The sequence below is a fragment of the Chenopodium album genome, chromosome 4 (assembly GCF_948465745.1).
Source record: "Chenopodium album chromosome 4, dcCheAlbu1.1, whole genome shotgun sequence".
Taxonomy (NCBI): domain Eukaryota; kingdom Viridiplantae; phylum Streptophyta; class Magnoliopsida; order Caryophyllales; family Amaranthaceae; genus Chenopodium; species Chenopodium album.
The window spans coordinates 26,368,040-26,387,285 of record NC_137837.1 but is presented as its reverse complement, the minus strand read 5'-3'; the positions used below and the strand labels follow the sequence as shown (position 1 = coordinate 26,387,285).

Sequence of the window (19,246 nt, the reverse complement as noted above, 5' to 3'; positions counted from 1 at the left end):
GTGGAGATTGAAGGAATAGATGAAGAGGATGGAGGTGGGTGAAAGAAGAAGGAAGAGATCTGTGAAGAAAATGGAGGTGGATGAAGTATGGATGAGGAGGAAGATGAACTAGAGTGCAAATTACAAATATATCCTTCATTTACTCCTTGATAAACATCAAACATTTATCTAGGAGATAAATAGGGGCAAGCCTGTAGATTTTGGGGGTTTTGGTGTCCATTACCTTGTTTGGCTTTCTTAAATCTTTTCCATTTCCCTTTGTTAAACTAAATGCCTTGGTGTTTTCATTAATTTCGTATATGAAATTTAGTAGAAATCTAGTAGTTCAGTACTGAGCGAAAGAGAAAAAAAGAATAAAGTGACCTAGAAAGAAAGCGAAAGGCACACATTTTAAACACTGTGAAGACAACAAAACCAATGGAAAGTCCAGAAGTAAATGTCAAAGCAATTCATTTGAAAAATGCCTAAATTTTTATATATCCAAGATGGTAAAGTTGACTCAAATTACAGTCATCTTTGATATCATCTTTGATTTCACTCCCATGGCCTAATCTATCTGGTTTACTGCATAGCAATTAATATATTTGTCCTGCACCCTTCAGCTCAGATTAATCAGATTTTAAACTTAGTCGAGATGTAAATCTATACTCATGCTCCTAGCACCATTAAAAAGCGGGGCTAATGCTGAATCCTTGATGAGAATTAATTGGGAACGAGTTGCTCTACAGTTCTCCATATAAAACTTGCATTAGGAAGATTGAACCCCGAACCATATTCATCCTCATTGAAATCAGTCTGTTTAAGTGTTCTCTTGAAATTCTCAGTTGCCATATGTGGAGAGCCCCGAGCAACTGAGACCTGTTGCATTAAGCCAAGTAAGATGACAGAATAGACAACAGAAAAACTACTTCGCACTTTGCATATAAAGAGATTGAAACAAGAATAGATAGATGCATATCTGTTTATATATCTACTTTATATTCGAGAATGAACAGATACTAATTACCAGCATACACATGCATGAGCACCATATAAGCTAAAGACTCCAAAAGGCAAAATCAACTTTGCTACCTAAAGAAACAATGTTTCATACTTTCATTTCCATTTAAGTTATTGAAGTGATTTCTTTGGCATACTCGATTGAGAACTTTGGCCATTGAAGCTACTAGAATAGTCGCACTTACTATCCTGTACAATACCAAAGTTGCAACTATAAATTTGCATATGTAAGAACACATTCCTATTGCACACAGTCCATCAATCAAAAAGTGGATCCGATTGCAAGACAGAGTAGCTAAGAATGTGGAGAATTAAACGATAAACTTACATAATGCCTCTTCTTTAGTTCAAAATGCCAAAATTTCCAGTGCCTCAGTTCTTCACTGTGTAATTTCACAGAAATTCTAGTCCAATTAATGTGATTGAACTCCAGGGAATCCAACTGGTACCTTAATCCACTCCCTATTGCTTTCACAAATGCTTCCTTCAGACTCCAATATCTGCCTCAATTGTCCGAATCAGTTCAAAAATAATCGCATAACATCTGAAAGAGTCTCAAATTACATTACAGTCAAATGAGACTTTAGACTCAAATTCATGGTAAGCAAGAACATATAGGTAACTGATGTCGAGTAGCCAAATTTTAGCACTAATATAGTAATATCTATAATACTACATAGGGGTTGCCTTCCATAAAACATCACAAACTGTAATTCCCCTTAGCTAACAGTTTGACTCAATGTTAAACATGTACTCTCCATGTTTTGTCAAAAATTTAAGAGAATACACTGTAATTTAATACATAGAGATGGAAACTCCCAAGTCTAGAACAGGAAGGAGTAATCCCTGCAATCAATTTAATGACAAAATTGATGTGAACTAAATCGAAGTCAAGACCCATTTAGAAACATATTTTGTTAGTCCAAAATGACGACTTCTGCTACAGGCTAAACTTATTTTCAGTTTTCAACATCTGTCTCAGTCTCAACTTCACCCTGACTCCCACCTTTAGAACAGGAAGGAGTAATCCACTAATCCCTGCAATCAATTTAAGGACAAAATTGATGTGAACTAAATCGAAGTCAAGACCCATTAAGAAACATATTTTGTTAGTCCAAAATGACAACTTCTGCAACAGGCTAAACTTATTTTCAGTTTTCAATATCTCTCAGTCCCAACTCCCCCCCCCCCCCCCCCCCCCCTCTCCCACCGCTAGCACAATTTTAATTTGAGCCCCTCATTCATTTAATTGGAGTAAAACCTTTCCACCTCCGGTGATTAGCATTAGATAAAAAAATCTAGTCATTGATATATAATTAAAGCACCCCAAATGCCACATAGGGAAGGCCTTTACTGCAGTTTAGACTAGGAATGGGCATGATGCATGTACAACGGGTGTATCAGTTGAAGTATAAATTAGCTATTTTAAGTATCCAAGGAAATGTATCCAACATAAGCAACAATGATTTCATCACACTTTTCTTTACCATTGGTAGCCAATTCCAATATAATACCTAAAAAATGAAGGTTAAAAAAGTAATTACCAACTACAGGTAAATAATGTTAGAATTATCCTGCAGGTAAGAACAAAGCCACAAGGAGACCCATCCCATGTGTAAAACTAGCATTATACTACACCTGTTTTTCCAAGTGTTAAAATTTGATTGCAAAAATTTTTGGAAGGTTTAATTGGCTTTATTATAATAGTAAGATGTAAGTGGGGTAGTTTGGGTATTAAAATTATGTAAGAAAATATAGTAGAGTTAATATTTTATTGTAAATTAAAAAGATGTAACAGAAGAGATTTTTTTTTTTTTTTTTTTTTTTTTTTTTTTTTTTTTTTTTTGAAAAAAGAGTGGGGATGAGAAAAGAGAGACATTGAATGAACTAATACAAATTTGCTAACAAAAATAAGGAAAAATTGGATTTATTAATCCCAACTTTGAGCCATTTACTATTATTACTCCCAAATTTCGATAATTTTTTCATAATCCCAACTTTAGAGACGTTTTCTTTTAAGCCAAATAACTTTGACCGATAGAAAGGATTTAAAAAAAAAATTCTTTTTATCTTTAAAAAATGCTGTGTTTTAAAGAAAAACAAAAACTAATCACCAAAAAAAAAAACAATCAGCCACCCCATCCTCCCCCCTTAACCCAACAAGCGTTCTGACCGGTCGGCCACCACTGGTTGCAGCCCCACCCCAACCCCTAAATTCAGCTAGCCAGCCCACCCTCTCACGTTCCCCACTGAATCAAACCCCACCAAATCACAAAACCCACCGAATCGAAACCCTACCAACCTCAAAACCTACTCCCGTCCATCAATGCGTACCGAAAGGGAAAGGGATGGGGTTTGGAGTTTGGTGTTGGCCTTGTGGGTGGAGCTACTTAGTTGGAAGTCGAGAACGTTTAGGGATAAACAAAGTGGTTGATTTGGGTAGGAGTTGGAGCATGGCGGGGTTGATTTGGGGGGGCAGGAAGAGGGAAGGGGAAGATGGGGGTGGCCAATCAGAGGTGGGGGGGGGGGGGGTTTGGTCGGCGGAAGCAAGGAAGGAAGTGGCTAAATTGTTCAGAAATTTCTTTTTAAAAAAAAAAAAAAAAGACTAATCAGGGCTTAACACGTGTCAAATAACGTGTTATAATAGTTCCTTGACTTTTGTTGACCGGTCATGACCTGTTAAAAGAGAACACCCCCAAAAGTTGGGATTATTAAAAAATAATTTAAAGTTAAGATTAATAAAACCAATTTTTCTAAAAAATAAAGAACTATAACACTCTAGCTGACTAATAAAACAAATAGAGGGAGTTATTAAAAATGGGAAATATTGGATGGATAATCCAAATTTAGCTAAACCAAATGAAGAAATGACCTCATTATTGTTCCCAAGATCAACAAGAAGCCGTGCGTTGATAAATTACCTGGTAGTAACACGGATTAAATGGCATGTAGCAACTAGACCACAAGAAAATGATTGATCTCATCAAGGGTACAATGTGCCATTATAAAGTGGAAGATAAAAACCTAGAATTTCTATAAGTGAAGATTTGATTTCTTCAAAATAAAAAGTACGGACATTTTTCAAAACAGCTAATTATAGAATAAGAATTCACAAAGCTGATTTATGAAATTATAGTTTGCATGAAGTGACAGATACAATTGTTCAAAAGATGGGAATCCAGATTATAACAATCTTGGCAACTACTCCCTCTGTTTTGTAAATAATCGCAACACTTTCCTTTTACGTTCTCTTCGTAATAATTACAACACTTCCTTATTGGTAAGCACCTACTATTATTTCTTTCTCCAACCAATCCCTCTTACACTAATTTTTTTTTCTCTCTCTCCTACTAACAATTAAATATAGGCAAAATTGGCATCAACACTTTGGACTATTGCTTAAATGCACCCAACACCTGTACTTTGCATAATAGCACCATAAACTAATGACTTGAGTGCAAAGCGCACCTTTAGTGAATTTTCCGGCCACCATTCTCGCCGGAGCCAGTAGAGTAAATTTTTATTTTTTGATTTGCGTCTTGTTAAGGTTTCGAGAGTCATTTTAGCTCTTAATGGGCAAATTGAACTCTGAATAAGCAAAAAACTAACGTAAATAACTCATTTTGCGTATTATAAACTATATCGATTTACGTGTCATTGTTTTTATAGCCGAATTGAGTCATTTACGCTATTTTCTTTTTTGCTTTATTCTGAGCTCAGTTTGGACCCTTAAGAACCAAAATGACCACCGAACCTTAATAGGACATTTTTCGGCACGCAAATAAAAAAAATAAAAATTTAATTCACCGGCTACGGACCGAATGGTGGCCGGAAAACTCACTGAAGGTACGCTTTGCACCCAAGTCATTAGTTTGTAGTATTTGGGTGCTTTTAAGCCATAGTCAGAGTGTTGAGGCCAATTTTACCTTAAATATATCCCTGCTAACTATACTTTATATTATAAAATTCTCCTTTTGGTCCCCACACTATAATTTTCCTTAAACTTTGTGCAACACATAGTGTTGCAATTATTACGAAACGGAGGGAGTATACTCCTACACTAACGTCTTTCCTTTCTTAAGAGACTCGGGAAAATAAATAAGAATAAGAAGAAAAACCTAAAGAGCCCTTGCAGCATATCATCACAAGTGCCAGCATAAATTATCTTGTTCCACTCCTTACTTGAAAAGTATGATGAGAAACTGTTGACGAATTGCTGAGTAGTCTCCTTTACAGGTATTTGAGGAGAAACTACATCCAAACCCACAAGGCAGAATGGTTCAGACGCAATAGCCACAAGATCACCATGATGGCTGACACTGAAGTTGAAATTCGGAAATTCTGGTCTCACTTCATCAAAGTGCTGAAGAAACACAGTTACATTAAGAAAATGCAGTGTGTTTACGAAATCAGAAGAATAAGACAAATAAAGAGCTAGTGCCTGTGCAGCTAGAATTTATAAAAGTTTAAGAGTCTCACATAAAAATGAGGTTAGTATTAGGAAATAATTCTAAAGGCTACAATGAGAATGCTCACATGTAAAATCTTGTTAAAAATGAAAATACCAAAGTGATAACCATTATTTTCAGCTGGATTATAAAATTTGACATTAAAAATGTTATGTCTATACTAGAATCAATTTGGTCAGCTTGATTATTTACAGAATACTGAGCACTGAGCAGAACTTCACAATTGCAAATGCAAGCAGATGCAATTATACAAACTAAAGGCATTCCTTAGCATAACTACCTCAATCTAAGCAAGAAACAGGCATATAGAAAATGAAAATAATCAACATAAGCTTCATTCTTAGTTTATATAAGTCCATAGAAAGCAATGAGTTGATGTATCATGAAACAAGATAAGTAATAAATTCACAATTGTATCTACCAAAAAAAAAAATAAAAAAAAAATAAATAAATAAAAAAATAAATAAAAAAATAAATAAAAAAAAAACCATCATAAATACTAAATGGTACACTAATTTGGTATACTAGCTAGAAGAGGTTTCACTCATTTAATGTACTAAAAAAGGTTCTTATTACTTTGTCCATTTCTGAAAACATGCAACAAGTTAACTTTTGATAAGAGTATGATAAAGTCAATTTGTTGCATGTATTAAGAAGTTTGAAAAGTCCAAAGAGCACAAACTAGCCACGGAGCTTGGATACGGTTTCCCAATCGGAGATTCATGGATCACAGGTGGTATCTCCCTGGAAAAAGTATGGGAAATCTAAAAGATACTTGAAGAGAGAATTGGGTGCAAAGAAACACTCCAATCAAGATATTGTGTCACTAAAAGTCTAAAAGGACCTAATTACCTATTTATTGGTACTTTAAGTATTTGAGATTCATCTTTCAAGGTAATTAAATCAAGATATTTACTCATGATGATCACTTTCTGATGTAGAGTAGCATCTTGGAATACTACGCGATAACAATGTTGCCTTTAAGGGGAAAGAGAAAAGTTAAAAGAGCTGTTATTTGGTTAGCTTTGTTATACACGTCAAAATATTGGGCTTTCATGATAGCAACTGTTGAGTTGAATATGGTTGAGATAAATATGTTGAAATGGGTATTTGGTAGCACTCGAAGAGAAAGACCTACATGAAGAGATTCGCATTAAGGTTTTAAATGCAGCTTGCAAGTACCAAGGATAGGTTTAAGGTGATCAAGCTGCACTGGTTTGAATATATCCACTAAGAGATCAGACACATTTAAAGAACATAAAAAGAATTAGTTATCCAGATCCTATTTTATTAGACAGAAGTGGGCGAGGCGAAGAATTCGCTTGGGTGACCCAATGAGATGCCATAACCGACACCATCCTTTGGGGATAAGAAATATAAGAAATATTGTAATGTTATCATAATTTAAATACTTTTTTCTTTTTCAGATATGAGATTCTGACTTTACCATCATTTGGAATTCCTATGTTTCTGTATTATCATTGAGATTTGCTTGGAGCAAAACAGAGAATATATAAAACAGAAGAAGGCTTACCAATTGCTTTTGTGTGTTTATACTTGAGGTTCTTTTGAAATCAATAAAGTAGATGTTCTTTTCATTTGTAACAGATCAAATTAGCATCAGCAGAAACAGAGTAATTGAAACAAAGAAGATGATTATAAAACAAGAAGATGATGATTAAAGAGAGATATTTTCTTGAATTGATTCTCAGTGAATAGTGTTACAGATAAGGCATTCGAGAGGCCATGAACTAACCTAAACAATAATATGGAAACAAATCTGAAAGGGGAAGGATGTTTTTCCACTGCCCCCAGTTTGTTTTTATCGCATTCTCATCACCATATTCTTTGATTTCACAAGCTAGCCATCACATACACTATGTTACTAGGACTCTTCAATTTACTTCGTGTCAGACCCTCGACACTTGGACATGGGTAGGACAATTAGACACATCTTTTTGGTTCAAAACCATGGATTTTTATATTTTACACAAAATAGTTGAGTTGGACACTTGGACACATACCCGTGTCAGACATGTGTAGCCGAGTCCAAGTTACATAACTCATAGATTCTCTAACAGAATATCAGTGCATTTCCTCAATAAACCCCTGGGACCACGTCTAGGTCATTACATGATACTATAACAGTTTGTTCTTATTAGAGCTTCACTAATTAACCTAAACTAAACTACTATAATTATCAGTATCAAAAGTGCTCCAGTAAAGCCAGCATCTGATAATCTTTATATCTAATGAAATAAAAAGCAATTTCCAATTTCTGCCAGTCACAAAGCTGTTGAACAATGCCAGCACTACCTTCCAGTCGAGCAAGAGCAGTTTTTAGATATAGTAAACAGCAAGAAGCTAAGCTTGACAAGAATCTCTATCAATAAGAAGACTGTTTATGTCACTTCTAGGGTTGTCTTTAAGTTAATGTATAAGTTATTTTCTTCATTTTTACACATTTTAACCTTTAATTTTTCTTTTTATATTTCGCAGCCGAATTAGATTAATTAGTGATTTTTACAAGTTTAGCTCTTAATTTTATGGTTTATTCATCATAAACATAGCACCTTTAATTTGATTATTACCCTTGTTCAATTAATTCTCATTTTGCTTTAAGATTATCTTTTGTTTTAATTATTGGATGGGTTAGACTCACCCAATACATAGCAGCATAGCTTTATATGTTCCATTACACACTCCAGCAGGCAACAATACCTCTCCAAAACAATGAAGATTCTGACGGAAGTTCATCATCAAGGACTATCAGCCCAGCAGCCAGCGCCACAACTAAAAATAACTTGACACAGAAGAGATCCATCCTTGCACTGCCAAAGCAGTCACCAGTTCTGTCAACCACTTCTTGAGCCACCAAATAATCACAATAAACAACAGCCCTCCCCCCACTTCCACCCCCCGGTATAACCCAGAAGCCCCTTACACAAAGTCACGAACACACAAACTCTCTCTCTTTCTTTCTCCCACACCATAAACACCATTTGCCACCCACCAATGACCATCACCACAACCACCCTCCACCTCCTCTTTTTAACACCCAATTAGGCTTGATTATTGAACGGGTCAAGTTAGGGTCAATGCTTCCTTTACTTCTTTCTTCATAACCAGGTGAATAAACTTGGTTTGGGCAAACACTTGCCCGGTTCTTTATTTAATATGTTAGGAGATACTTAAGCTATTTTTGGCCCGGTGTTGTTAGAACATAATCATCCTTATACTAATCATAGCATTTTTATCTTAATCTAGAGAGAAAACATTTTGATTATGGCGACTAGAAGACTTTGTAAACCATTTTGTTGAAAATTAATGAAGCATCATTAGTAAATTCTCTCCACTTTCTCCTTCAGTCTAACTTTGTTAATTCCATTCAAAATTCCAAAATATGCACTTTTGTTTGTTTTGATAGTAGTTTATCCTTGATTTACTCTTGTTAGATATTTATTGCTTTTGCAATATGAATATGGATATTGTTATTGGCAGTTGTTAGATTAAATTTGAACATAATTAGTAATTAGTTTCATAGCTAGGAGAACAGTGATGGGTTGATTGGTGTTATGAATTAATGGGGTATGTCTTGGAAATTCAATGATTAAATTCTTTGATAATATGTTTAACATATGTTGCATGTTTTGACCAATCTATTGTAGCATATGAGTATACTTGAATAGAGGACTAGAGGTGCACAAAAGTGTGGTCTAGAAGAGTTTATTCATTGATTTGTTTAATTCGACATCAAAGTGTGAGTATAAGGCAAAAGCATAGGTTTGCATGTTTAGAGAAAGCATTCACTATCAAAACAAATGGGGGCATGCAATCCTAATCAATATATTCAGATTAGTTTAGTTTAATGTATGTTTCAACCCTTATCCTTACTTAATTTCATCCTATTCCCCTAGTGCTTCCTTCATTTGAGATCCTAGCTAGTTATTTTAATTGCTCACTTAATTGTTGTTAGAATTGTATTTTTAGATTTTTAATCAACCAAATCTCTGAGTTAGTTTTGCACATAGATTCTGTTGATAGTGGTCTTTGTCGTCCTCATGGTTTGACCCTATACTTGTCACTGAACTAGTCCATGGTTAGGTAGTGCTATAGGTGTTATTCGGTTTAGGGTGTTTCATCTAGAAACATGAAAATTCCCTCTATTAGACGTCTAAAAATATCCAACTTACATGCCGCCTTTATATCAGCATAAAACAGGTATCTTCACTCTTTACTAGATTGATAGGACATAAATGATTTTATTTCAAGGAACATAAATATTACAAGATGGACTAATTGGTTCACAGAGTAACAAGTCCGCTCATTGCTGACGTTTACTTAATGATGTGTTATATAATAGAATATGTGATAGGCAAATTCCCTACAAATTAGGAAAGTAAACAAAACCATTATTAAATTCCAATTACCTATCCACACACATTTAAGAATTAAATATTCCACAGATCAGGAGTTAGATTCTTTGACACATATAGCACAAAGAATATCACTCTCATTGAAGGCGCCCTTCTTACATTTTTGCTGATCCGTTTCTTTACTGATCTCGCAGAGCCCATGTACAACATGGACTTGACCCCAAGCTTAAATGATCCAATATGATAATATGATCATGAAAACAAAAAAAGGCTAGGCACATCTGACTTGCATACTTCAAATCCACTAATGAGTTTGATGCTTCTTAAGACTACATGTATAATAGGTCCAAACAAAACTTATTTAAAAGCAACCCCAGATTCAAAAACCTTTAAGTAGGTTTGCACCAAAAAAAAAACCTTTAAGTAGGTAACTAAATTACTAAAGAAGATACCTAACTCACACACAGTGCAAGTATTTCATGGCTACAAACAAAATCCCAAGCCTGCCATGTTCTATAATAAAAGCCCATGACAAGCTAACACTATTTAGAAAACCTTAAACTTTTGTGTACTGTTCTTCTTCCTAGACTCTGATCGTTCTAAAAAAAAAAAAAAAAAAAAAAAAAACAAATTCCAGCGCACAGCTTTCTAGAATTTAAATTTGGTTAGGTGAACCAATAGCTTCTCTCTAAAAGAGTGGAATCCAGGCAACATAAAATTACATGTTTATGAGACACTGAAGCTTTTTCTTAAAACTGATCATGCTTCTCCTTTGTACAGAAAATCAGAAATCATCCTACCCGAAATAAACGGTTTTTTAAACCATTGGCAAAATTAACAATATCTTGCTAGATTAAGAATATTAACTTCCTTATCCTTTGGATCATTACTGGCTTTGACCGCTCAGCTTAAGAATGATGCTTTCGAAACACCTTTTCAGAGTTCTAGCTATAAGTCTTGGCCAATCATCTGGCAACAACATTACAATGGCAGTGTGCACCACTTCTCTTTCTCTCCTCTTCTTTGACAAATGAGCAATAACAACCTCAAATGTTCAGAAGAAACTCTAGGATAGTTTTTAGTGCTGCTCCTTCCGCCCTATCACTTCTTTATAAATTCCTCTCATTTTCCTTATACTTCTACTGCCATTTCTACATATTGGACGATTTCAGGTCTCAACGGAACGGTTCCTCCACTCCTAAACCTAAACAACTAGTCTTAAAAAGAAGAAAAATGTTGTTTATTTAAGGATGTTGAAAAAGAAGTTATAGGCAATTCTTAAAAAAGAGTTGAGCAATTCAATATGCAAAGGTATTTGAGAAGAAATCTTAATTTGATCTTTGTCAAAGCACAAGAACCTGCCCCGTCCCCTCTACGTTCACAAGCAACCTGTTTAGCAACATCAACTCAATCACTCTCCCGAGGAAAGGATGGAGGAAGGTCCAGCCGCGAGAAATTTTTCAATATTCCAAACAGAATACATTATATAAATGAAGAGCAGTATGATTTTTCAAAATTAAAAAAAAGAGAGGATGAAGAAAAAGAGCTTTACCACATAGGGCTTGCCTTCAGCAGTTGACCTGATAACTATTTCATTAAAGGGAATTCCCAATACTTGATGCACAAGAGCATACTGAAGCAGCCTACTCACCAACGCCCGTTTCCGGTCTTCCAACTTCACATATCTATATTTTTTAACCATAACAAGTTTCCTAGACTGATTTAATTAGAGTTAAAAACTGAAATTACAAATTTAAAACAAAAGGCACGCCATTCATATCTCAACACATGTCAAGTGTCCAATTTCTGTTATGAAAGCAAACCACTTGTTATCTCTTGATTAATGGTACATACAACTGATCTAATTAAGCATATTTTCTCATCATATCATTTTTGTTTTACGTCTTTCTTTATTTAATAAAATTGATAAAATTCAAAACACAACAATTTCAAGTAATAATTGTTCTTACGCCTTCAAATGTCTATAAGGTAAATTAAACCAGCCTTATCAAACTGTCCCATTCGGAATTCATCTTCACAATAGTACTTAGATTATCAATGTTGTATAACATCCTACTAAACAACACAACCTTTACTTTTCAACAAGTATCCAAAATCCCAATCTACAGAAAAAACATAACACTATAATACATTTGAATTCATATTCAATCATATATCATTGAACAATTTGCATTCTTGAACAATTATAACTTTCCAATAATTCTTCATACCAAGTACATAACAAATTATTTAAATTGAATACCCTTGTATACATTCTCAATCATATATCATTGAACAATTTGATGTAACAATTAATCCATATAACTTTTCACTAATCCTTCATACTAAGTACATAAAATTATACCCTTTACAAATTAATTGAATTGAATACTCTTGAATACATTCTCAATCATACATCATTGAACAATTTGATGTGTCAACAATTACAACTTTCCACTAACTTTTCACACCAAGTATATAAAATTATACCCTTTCCAATATAATTAAATTGAAACGTATAATTCGTCAAAAGCAAATTAACTCCAGAATAGTTAAGCAAATATAAATGCAATGCAATGGGAGGAGTTTTACCTGTATACAAAGGAGTGCTGATGTTCGGGAAGAACAGAAATTGCAGCGGAGAAGTCAGCGGGTGAAGGGTTCCATTCTGATATGTCAACAATCCATCGTTGTACTCCTGTTTCCATTGTTCTTCTACTGATTCATTCGAGTGTCATTTCTAAATAGGAAAAATTGAAAAGAATAATTCCAGCTTTCGTCCATCTGCTCAAAATAATGCCACCTTTTTTAATTCCAAAAATAATCCACCTAATAACCCCATCTTCCCATTATAAACCCTTTTTATTTAATGACCTGTTATTTGAATTGGTAACCTGTTTTAAAAGGTAATTTAACACATGTCACCTTTTAATTGGGTTTTTAAAAAATTAAAGAATTATTTTTAAAATTAAAGAATTTTTTTAAAAAAACAAACAAAAAACCCTCTTCTTCTTCCTTCCCTTGCCAGAGCCCCCTCGCCGGACCACCGCCGCTGACCTGTCAGACCCAGCCGTCCGCCAGAACGACCAGATCCAGCCGGCCAGCCGCCCTCCTTGATTCCCTCCCACCCAATTCACCAATCACCACCACATCGTTTCTCCGATCCTATTCTCGACTCACCCACCTTCAAGAGCTCGTTCTCGACATCAATGCTCTCATGGAGTCATGGGTCCTATCCCACCAAGCTTTTCCGAGTTATTCGCTTTAAAAGGATTGGAAATTCAGGGGAATCAACTCACTGACGAGTTCCCTGAGTCAACTCAGCTCCCTCAACTCCCAGCGAGTTTCTTAACTCGCCCGAGTCTACTCCAACAACTATCTCCATCGTCTTCTTTATTCACCTGAATAACAACTCAGAGGTGGGGTGAGGGGTGGGAACGAGGTTGACCTTGGAGCTTGACCGCCAGGACAACAAAGATGAAACTCGGAGCTTGACCGAAACGAAATCAATGGTGATGGGTGGGAACGAGGTTTTCGATTCAAACCTTGGAACTTGCTGTTGAGGAGACTTGTGGGATTTGGGTGGGCGTGGCTAAGGTGTGGCGGGGCGGGGCTGGGGTTGCATATAAGGCAGTCAGTTTGGTGGTGATAGTGGGAAGGTGGTCAGCGCAGTGGTGGTGGGTGGTCTTGGTGGTTGAATGATGGGTGAGGTGGAAAAAAAAGATTAAAATTTTTTTAAAAAAAAAAATTAACCTGTAAAACAGGTTGAAGGTAAAAATGTTCATTTTGGGAAAATGGGTTACAATGTGGGATTATTTCTGGAATTCGAAAAGGTGGGATTATATTAAGCAGATGGGCGAAATGTGGGATTATTCTTTCCAATTTTTCCTTCTAAATATCCAAATTCAAAAAAAAAAAAAAAAAAAAAAAAAACGGAAAGTTGTAATTAAGACTAGCTTGTAATTTTGAAAAATCTTTAGTTATTAAGTTATTAGTTGACGGAGCTAAAAGTTACAGTAAGCCCCGTTCTTTAAAACTGTTCTGCTCAAAAGAAATCTGCTCTGGTCTGCACTATAATTAATAATAACAATAATAATCCGTAATAATTAATATTCAATAATAATAATTAATATTGTATTAATGATAATAATTTATTATTTTGAATAATTATAATAATTATTAATATTAAATTTTTTTAATAATTATTAATATTAATAATAATTAATATTTATTAATCATAATAATAATTAATAATAATAGTTATCATTATTAATATTTATTAATTCAAACTATTAAGAATTAATATTTAATAATATTATTAATTAATAATTTCTAATAATTATAACAATTCTTTCAAATAAATAAATAAAAATAATAATAACAATTAATAACAATTTCTTTTATAAACATTTGATATTAGAATCACAATGTGTAGAAACATTTTATGTATGTGGGTATTGATTGTTAATTCATTGAGTTGAATTATTTTTCAAATATTTCCATACAATTTAAGAATTAAAAAAAAGATGTTGTTTTCAAGTAGTACTTTGTGTATCATTATTATTTTTAGGGTTAATTTTATTTTAAAATTTTTGTGAAATAAATATAAGTAAACCGTTGTCTTTTATCTTTCTATTATTAACATATGTTAAATATGGTATACATATATTTATGTTTTCACTCACCTAAATCAATGGTATATGCACTTAATAATAGTAATAGTAATATTAATAGTAATATTAGTAATAATAATAATAGTAATAATAATGACAACAACATTAATAATAATAATAATAATAATAATAATAATAATAATAATAATAATAATAACATTAATAATAATAATAACATTAATAATAGTAATAATAATAATAATAACATTAATAATAGTAATAATAGTAATAATAATAATAATAATAATAATAATAATAATAATAATAATAATAATAATAATAATAATAATAATAATAAAATAATAAAAAAAAAATAATAATAATAATAATAACAATAATAATAATAATAATAATAATAATAATAATAATAATAACAATAATAATAATAATAATAATAATAATAATAATAATAATAATAATAATAATAATAATAATAATAATAATAATAATAGTAATAATAGTAATAATAATGACTACAACATTAATAATAATGATAATGATAATGATAATGATAATGATAATGATAATAATAATAATAATAATAATAATAATAATAATAATAATAATAATAATAATAATAATAATAATAATAATAATAATAATAATAATAATAATAATAATAATAATAATAATAATAATAATGATAATAATAATAATAATAATGATAATAATAATAATAATAATAATAATAATGATAATAATAATAATGATAATAATAATAATGATAATAACAACAATAACAATAACAACAATAACAATAACAATAACAATAACAATAATAATAATAATAATAACAACAACAACATTATTAATAATAGTATTAATAATAATAATGTTGAAATCTGCTCTGCTCTGCTCTGCTGACCCCTGCTCTGCTCTGCTCTGCTCTACTCTGCCCAGAAGCTCAAAAGAACAGGGCTTATGGTTTTTTTTTTTTTTTTTTTTTTTGAAAAATTACAATTACTCAATTAGGCTGTTTGACCAAGATAGTTACCTAGAAAAAAATCCCAAAAAATTAGAGATTGGTAAATAACTAAATAATAGGTGTATTCTTTAAAAATAAAAATAAAAAAAAAAAAAAAATAAATAATAATAATAATAATAATAATAATAATAATAATAATAGGTGTATTAAATACATTACTTACTATCCAATAAAATTAAGTAAGTGTTACCATATTCAAAACTAATTATCATTTGATGGTCTATTATACTCGAATAGTATATGTAAGCCCGTGCAATGCACGGAATTTTATGTAATAATTTTTTATGTTTCTTTTGATTTTTTTTTTTTAATTTTTGTTTGCCTTTATCTTATAAATCCTTATACCTAAAAGAGAATTTAATATGAATCCATTTGAAAACGATAACACTTATTAGCACTTGCATGCTATTGTAAAAAATAAATAAATAAAACCTTACCTTTAATAAAAAAATATATATATATAATAAGAAATTAATGTGTAAGCATCAAACACATTATAATTCTCTGTTTTTTTTTCGTTTTTTTCTCCCTTCGCCTCTAGGTATAGCCTATCTTTTTCGATCTTTAATTCTAATACATATATCTTGGGCCTCCCTTAAATGACACTGGCATGATTATTCTTTTTTCGAATTTAGCCCGATTGTATCTCCATTTACCATTGCATCCCTCGAGTAATTGAAATTTCACACCTAAGGCGTGCTAAAAAAAAAAGCTTAGCTTTATAATATTAAATCATATCTTTTCAACACAAATTTTATCATTCCTTTTTAATCTAATCTTTATATATATATATATATATATATATATATATATATATATATATATATATATATATATATATATATATATATATATAAGGATTATTTTTGTTTAATTGTGACTTTTTAAAAATCATACTACTATGCTTACATACTTTAGTTATTAATGATAACAATTATCATTGATCATAGGATTAATTTTTTTTTAATTGCGATTTTCTTTTAAATCATTATAATAATTATTATCTTACTTTTTTTCAATTTAAATTTGTATTCATGATTTATTATTTTTTTTTTATTTTTTTTTTTTTGTAAAATAACATGTTTTAATAATATTTTACAAAAGTATAGTACATATTTACCGTATAATCATACACTTTTTTTATATATAAATTATTGTATATGTTTTTTTTTCTAAATTATCATGTTTTAATTTTGATGATTGCACGATAAAAATCTTTCCCATATAATCATACTTTTTTTTAAAAAAAAATATCATATACATTTTTTTTTAAAATTATCATATACGATTTTTATAAAAATAAATTATTATGTGATATATTTTTGTAAATTTTGATATTTAAATTTTTAAAACATTTTGTGTGAGACTGGACTCACGTGAGACTGGGCTCATAATAAAAAAAAAGGCGCGAGCCTGATAAACCCGACCAAAGCCCGCACACCATTTTATAAAATGCCTGATTTTTTTTTTCATTTTCATCCTTTTCCTCAAATTTCGAGCGTCGTCATTTCCTCAAATTTTAAACGCCTTCATTTCCTCAAATTTCGAACGCTTTCATTTTCTCAGATTTCACAGCATTCAAATCTTTAAATTTCACAGCATTCAAATCACAAAAATGGAGAAACTAAACAACACGACGATAATTGAAGGAGAATCTAACTCACCTATAGAATCAACTAGTTTAAGTCCCGTGCAATGCACGGTTTTTACTTAGCATATTTATAAATTATAATGTTAATTTAACAATAATTAATTAAAAATAAAAATCAATATTTTTAATTGAAACAAATACTTGATTTTCTTTTCCATAAAATACCTATTATAAAATATTATATGTCAAAATATTTTCATTGAATGCATGTAGAATATACTTTATATATAGTTGTCAAATTGAAAGTTAAATATTATAGGATGTTATAAAATAATGTTCATAAATATTTGTTAAAAAAAGGAAAGTAAAAGTGACGGGAATTTTTTTAATCAAAACCTGACAAGTGTCATACCAGATTCGCCTTTAGTATAATGTAATTGATTCTGAGTTCAATTACTGCTGAAAAAGGTATAACTTGTTTCATAATTTTAGATCGTATTTAATTTCAGATCATATTAAATTACATATTGTATTGAATCTGTACAATCAATTTTAAGTTTATAAGTTTTCGCAAAAGCATTAATTCAATTTTGCACGCGATTTAAATTTGCATGCAATCAATTTCTACTTTATTTCGACTAATAATTTGAATGGAAGGCTAATTTAATTTCATATCATATTTAATTTCCACTTAATTTTGATTTATAATTTGAATTTGTACAATCAATTTCAAGTTTATAAGTTTTTGCAAAAGCATTACTTCAATTTTGCATGCGATTTAAATTTGCATGCAATCAATTTATACTTAATTTCGACTTAAAATTTGAATGGAAGGCTAAATTAATTTCAGATTGTATTTAATTTTGACTTATAATTTGCATGCAAAAATTTAATTTCAGATTGTATATATAAGGCGCACAGTAAATTAATTTAAATTTGATTCCAATTTATTGTGTATTGATAATTTTAAGCTGTGAAATTCAAATATACTAATATTAATGATGAATGCAACACATAATGTAATTATAGAAGAGAACACCAATCATGAAAGAGATGAAGAAGAAAGAGATGCACCAATCATGCTGCAAATATAATAGGTATGTTTGTCTGAAAATTACAAAAAATTAGAAGTATAATACACTGATAATTAAATGCTCTGTAATTATAATGATATAATTGCTGATAATTAATTTAATATAGGTTAATTTCTAACAAAAAATAATTTAATTTCTGGCTTAATTAACGTAATATTGAGAAAAATAATGCAAGACCTGACTAAAATATTCTAATTTTTGACTAAAAAATACCAATTCCTCACTAATATTATCTTAAACCTGACTAAAAAAATATTAAATTCCTGACTAAAATATTGTAATGGCTGGCAAAAAAAGACCAATACCTGACATAAATTATCGAATTTCTGACTAAAATATTGTAATGGCTGGCAAAAAAAGACCAATACCTGACATAAATTATCGAATTCCTAACTAAAACATGGTAATTCTTTAGACTTATAACTTTTAAAAAAAGTTTAATTACTGACTAAAATAATGGAGTTGTTAACAAAATATGTAATCGTTGCCTGAATTGATATATTTCCTGACTTAAATATTCTAATTCTTGACTGAAATAATCTAATTTGTTACGCCAAAAATTATTTAATTCTTGACTTAAATAATTTTGACAATATGATTTATATTTACTTTTGTTGCAGGTTATTACAAATATATAAGGATGAAAACATAAGTATATGTCTAGCAGGTTATACAGTATCAGACTACAATGATGGATATTTTTTATACAAAACTCATTCAAGATATGTTGGTTTCTGCGTCAGACAATCAACAAAGAGAAGAGATAACAATGATATACTGTATGAGTTTTATTTTAGATTCTCAAGGACGGACGAAGGGTAAAATGAAGATTGCAGGTCAACGAAATTCCGTCGAAATACCCATATTGGGTAAAATTGATGAAAAAAATAGAAAACAAAGGGAAGTAAATGACACAAGAACTGGATGTAAAGCTCATATTTGTTTCAAGAAAAATGCAGAAGGTAAATTTGTTGTTCTTACACATGAGTTGGAACATAATCATGAATTAGCAATAACAGTTCAAAGACATCAAACATCATCTAAGATTAGAAAGGCAAA

The 19,246-nt window shown here is 31.0% G+C and overlaps 1 protein-coding gene across 1 annotated transcript; it reads right to left on the bottom strand.

The window, feature by feature from the left end:
• Positions 1 to 438: 438 nt before the first annotated feature.
• LOC145629063 (uncharacterized) lies at positions 439 to 13,526 on the bottom strand. The gene is made up of 5 exons (XM_081681541.1): positions 12,437 to 13,526; positions 11,397 to 11,529; positions 5,118 to 5,362; positions 1,328 to 1,499; positions 439 to 858 (listed from the first exon to the last, which is right to left on the bottom strand). Exons 1-5 carry the CDS (start codon positions 12,550 to 12,552, stop codon positions 703 to 705), a joined length of 822 nt encoding a protein of 273 aa, XP_081537667.1. The 5' UTR covers positions 12,553 to 13,526; the 3' UTR covers positions 439 to 702.
• Positions 13,527 to 19,246: the final 5,720 nt, after the last annotated feature.

Coding starts and splice junctions, on each gene's coding strand:
- LOC145629063 (XM_081681541.1), bottom strand. CDS start 12,552: ATGGAAACAGGAGTACAACGATGGATTGTTGACATATCAGAATGGAAC. Junction 11,530..12,436: donor CAGCACTCCTTTGTATACAG/GTAAAACTCCTC, acceptor TAAAAAATATAG/ATATGTGAAGTTGGAAGACC. Junction 5,363..11,396: donor CTGAAGGCAAGCCCTATGTG/GTAAAGCTCTTT, acceptor GTGTTTCTTCAG/CACTTTGATGAAGTGAGACC.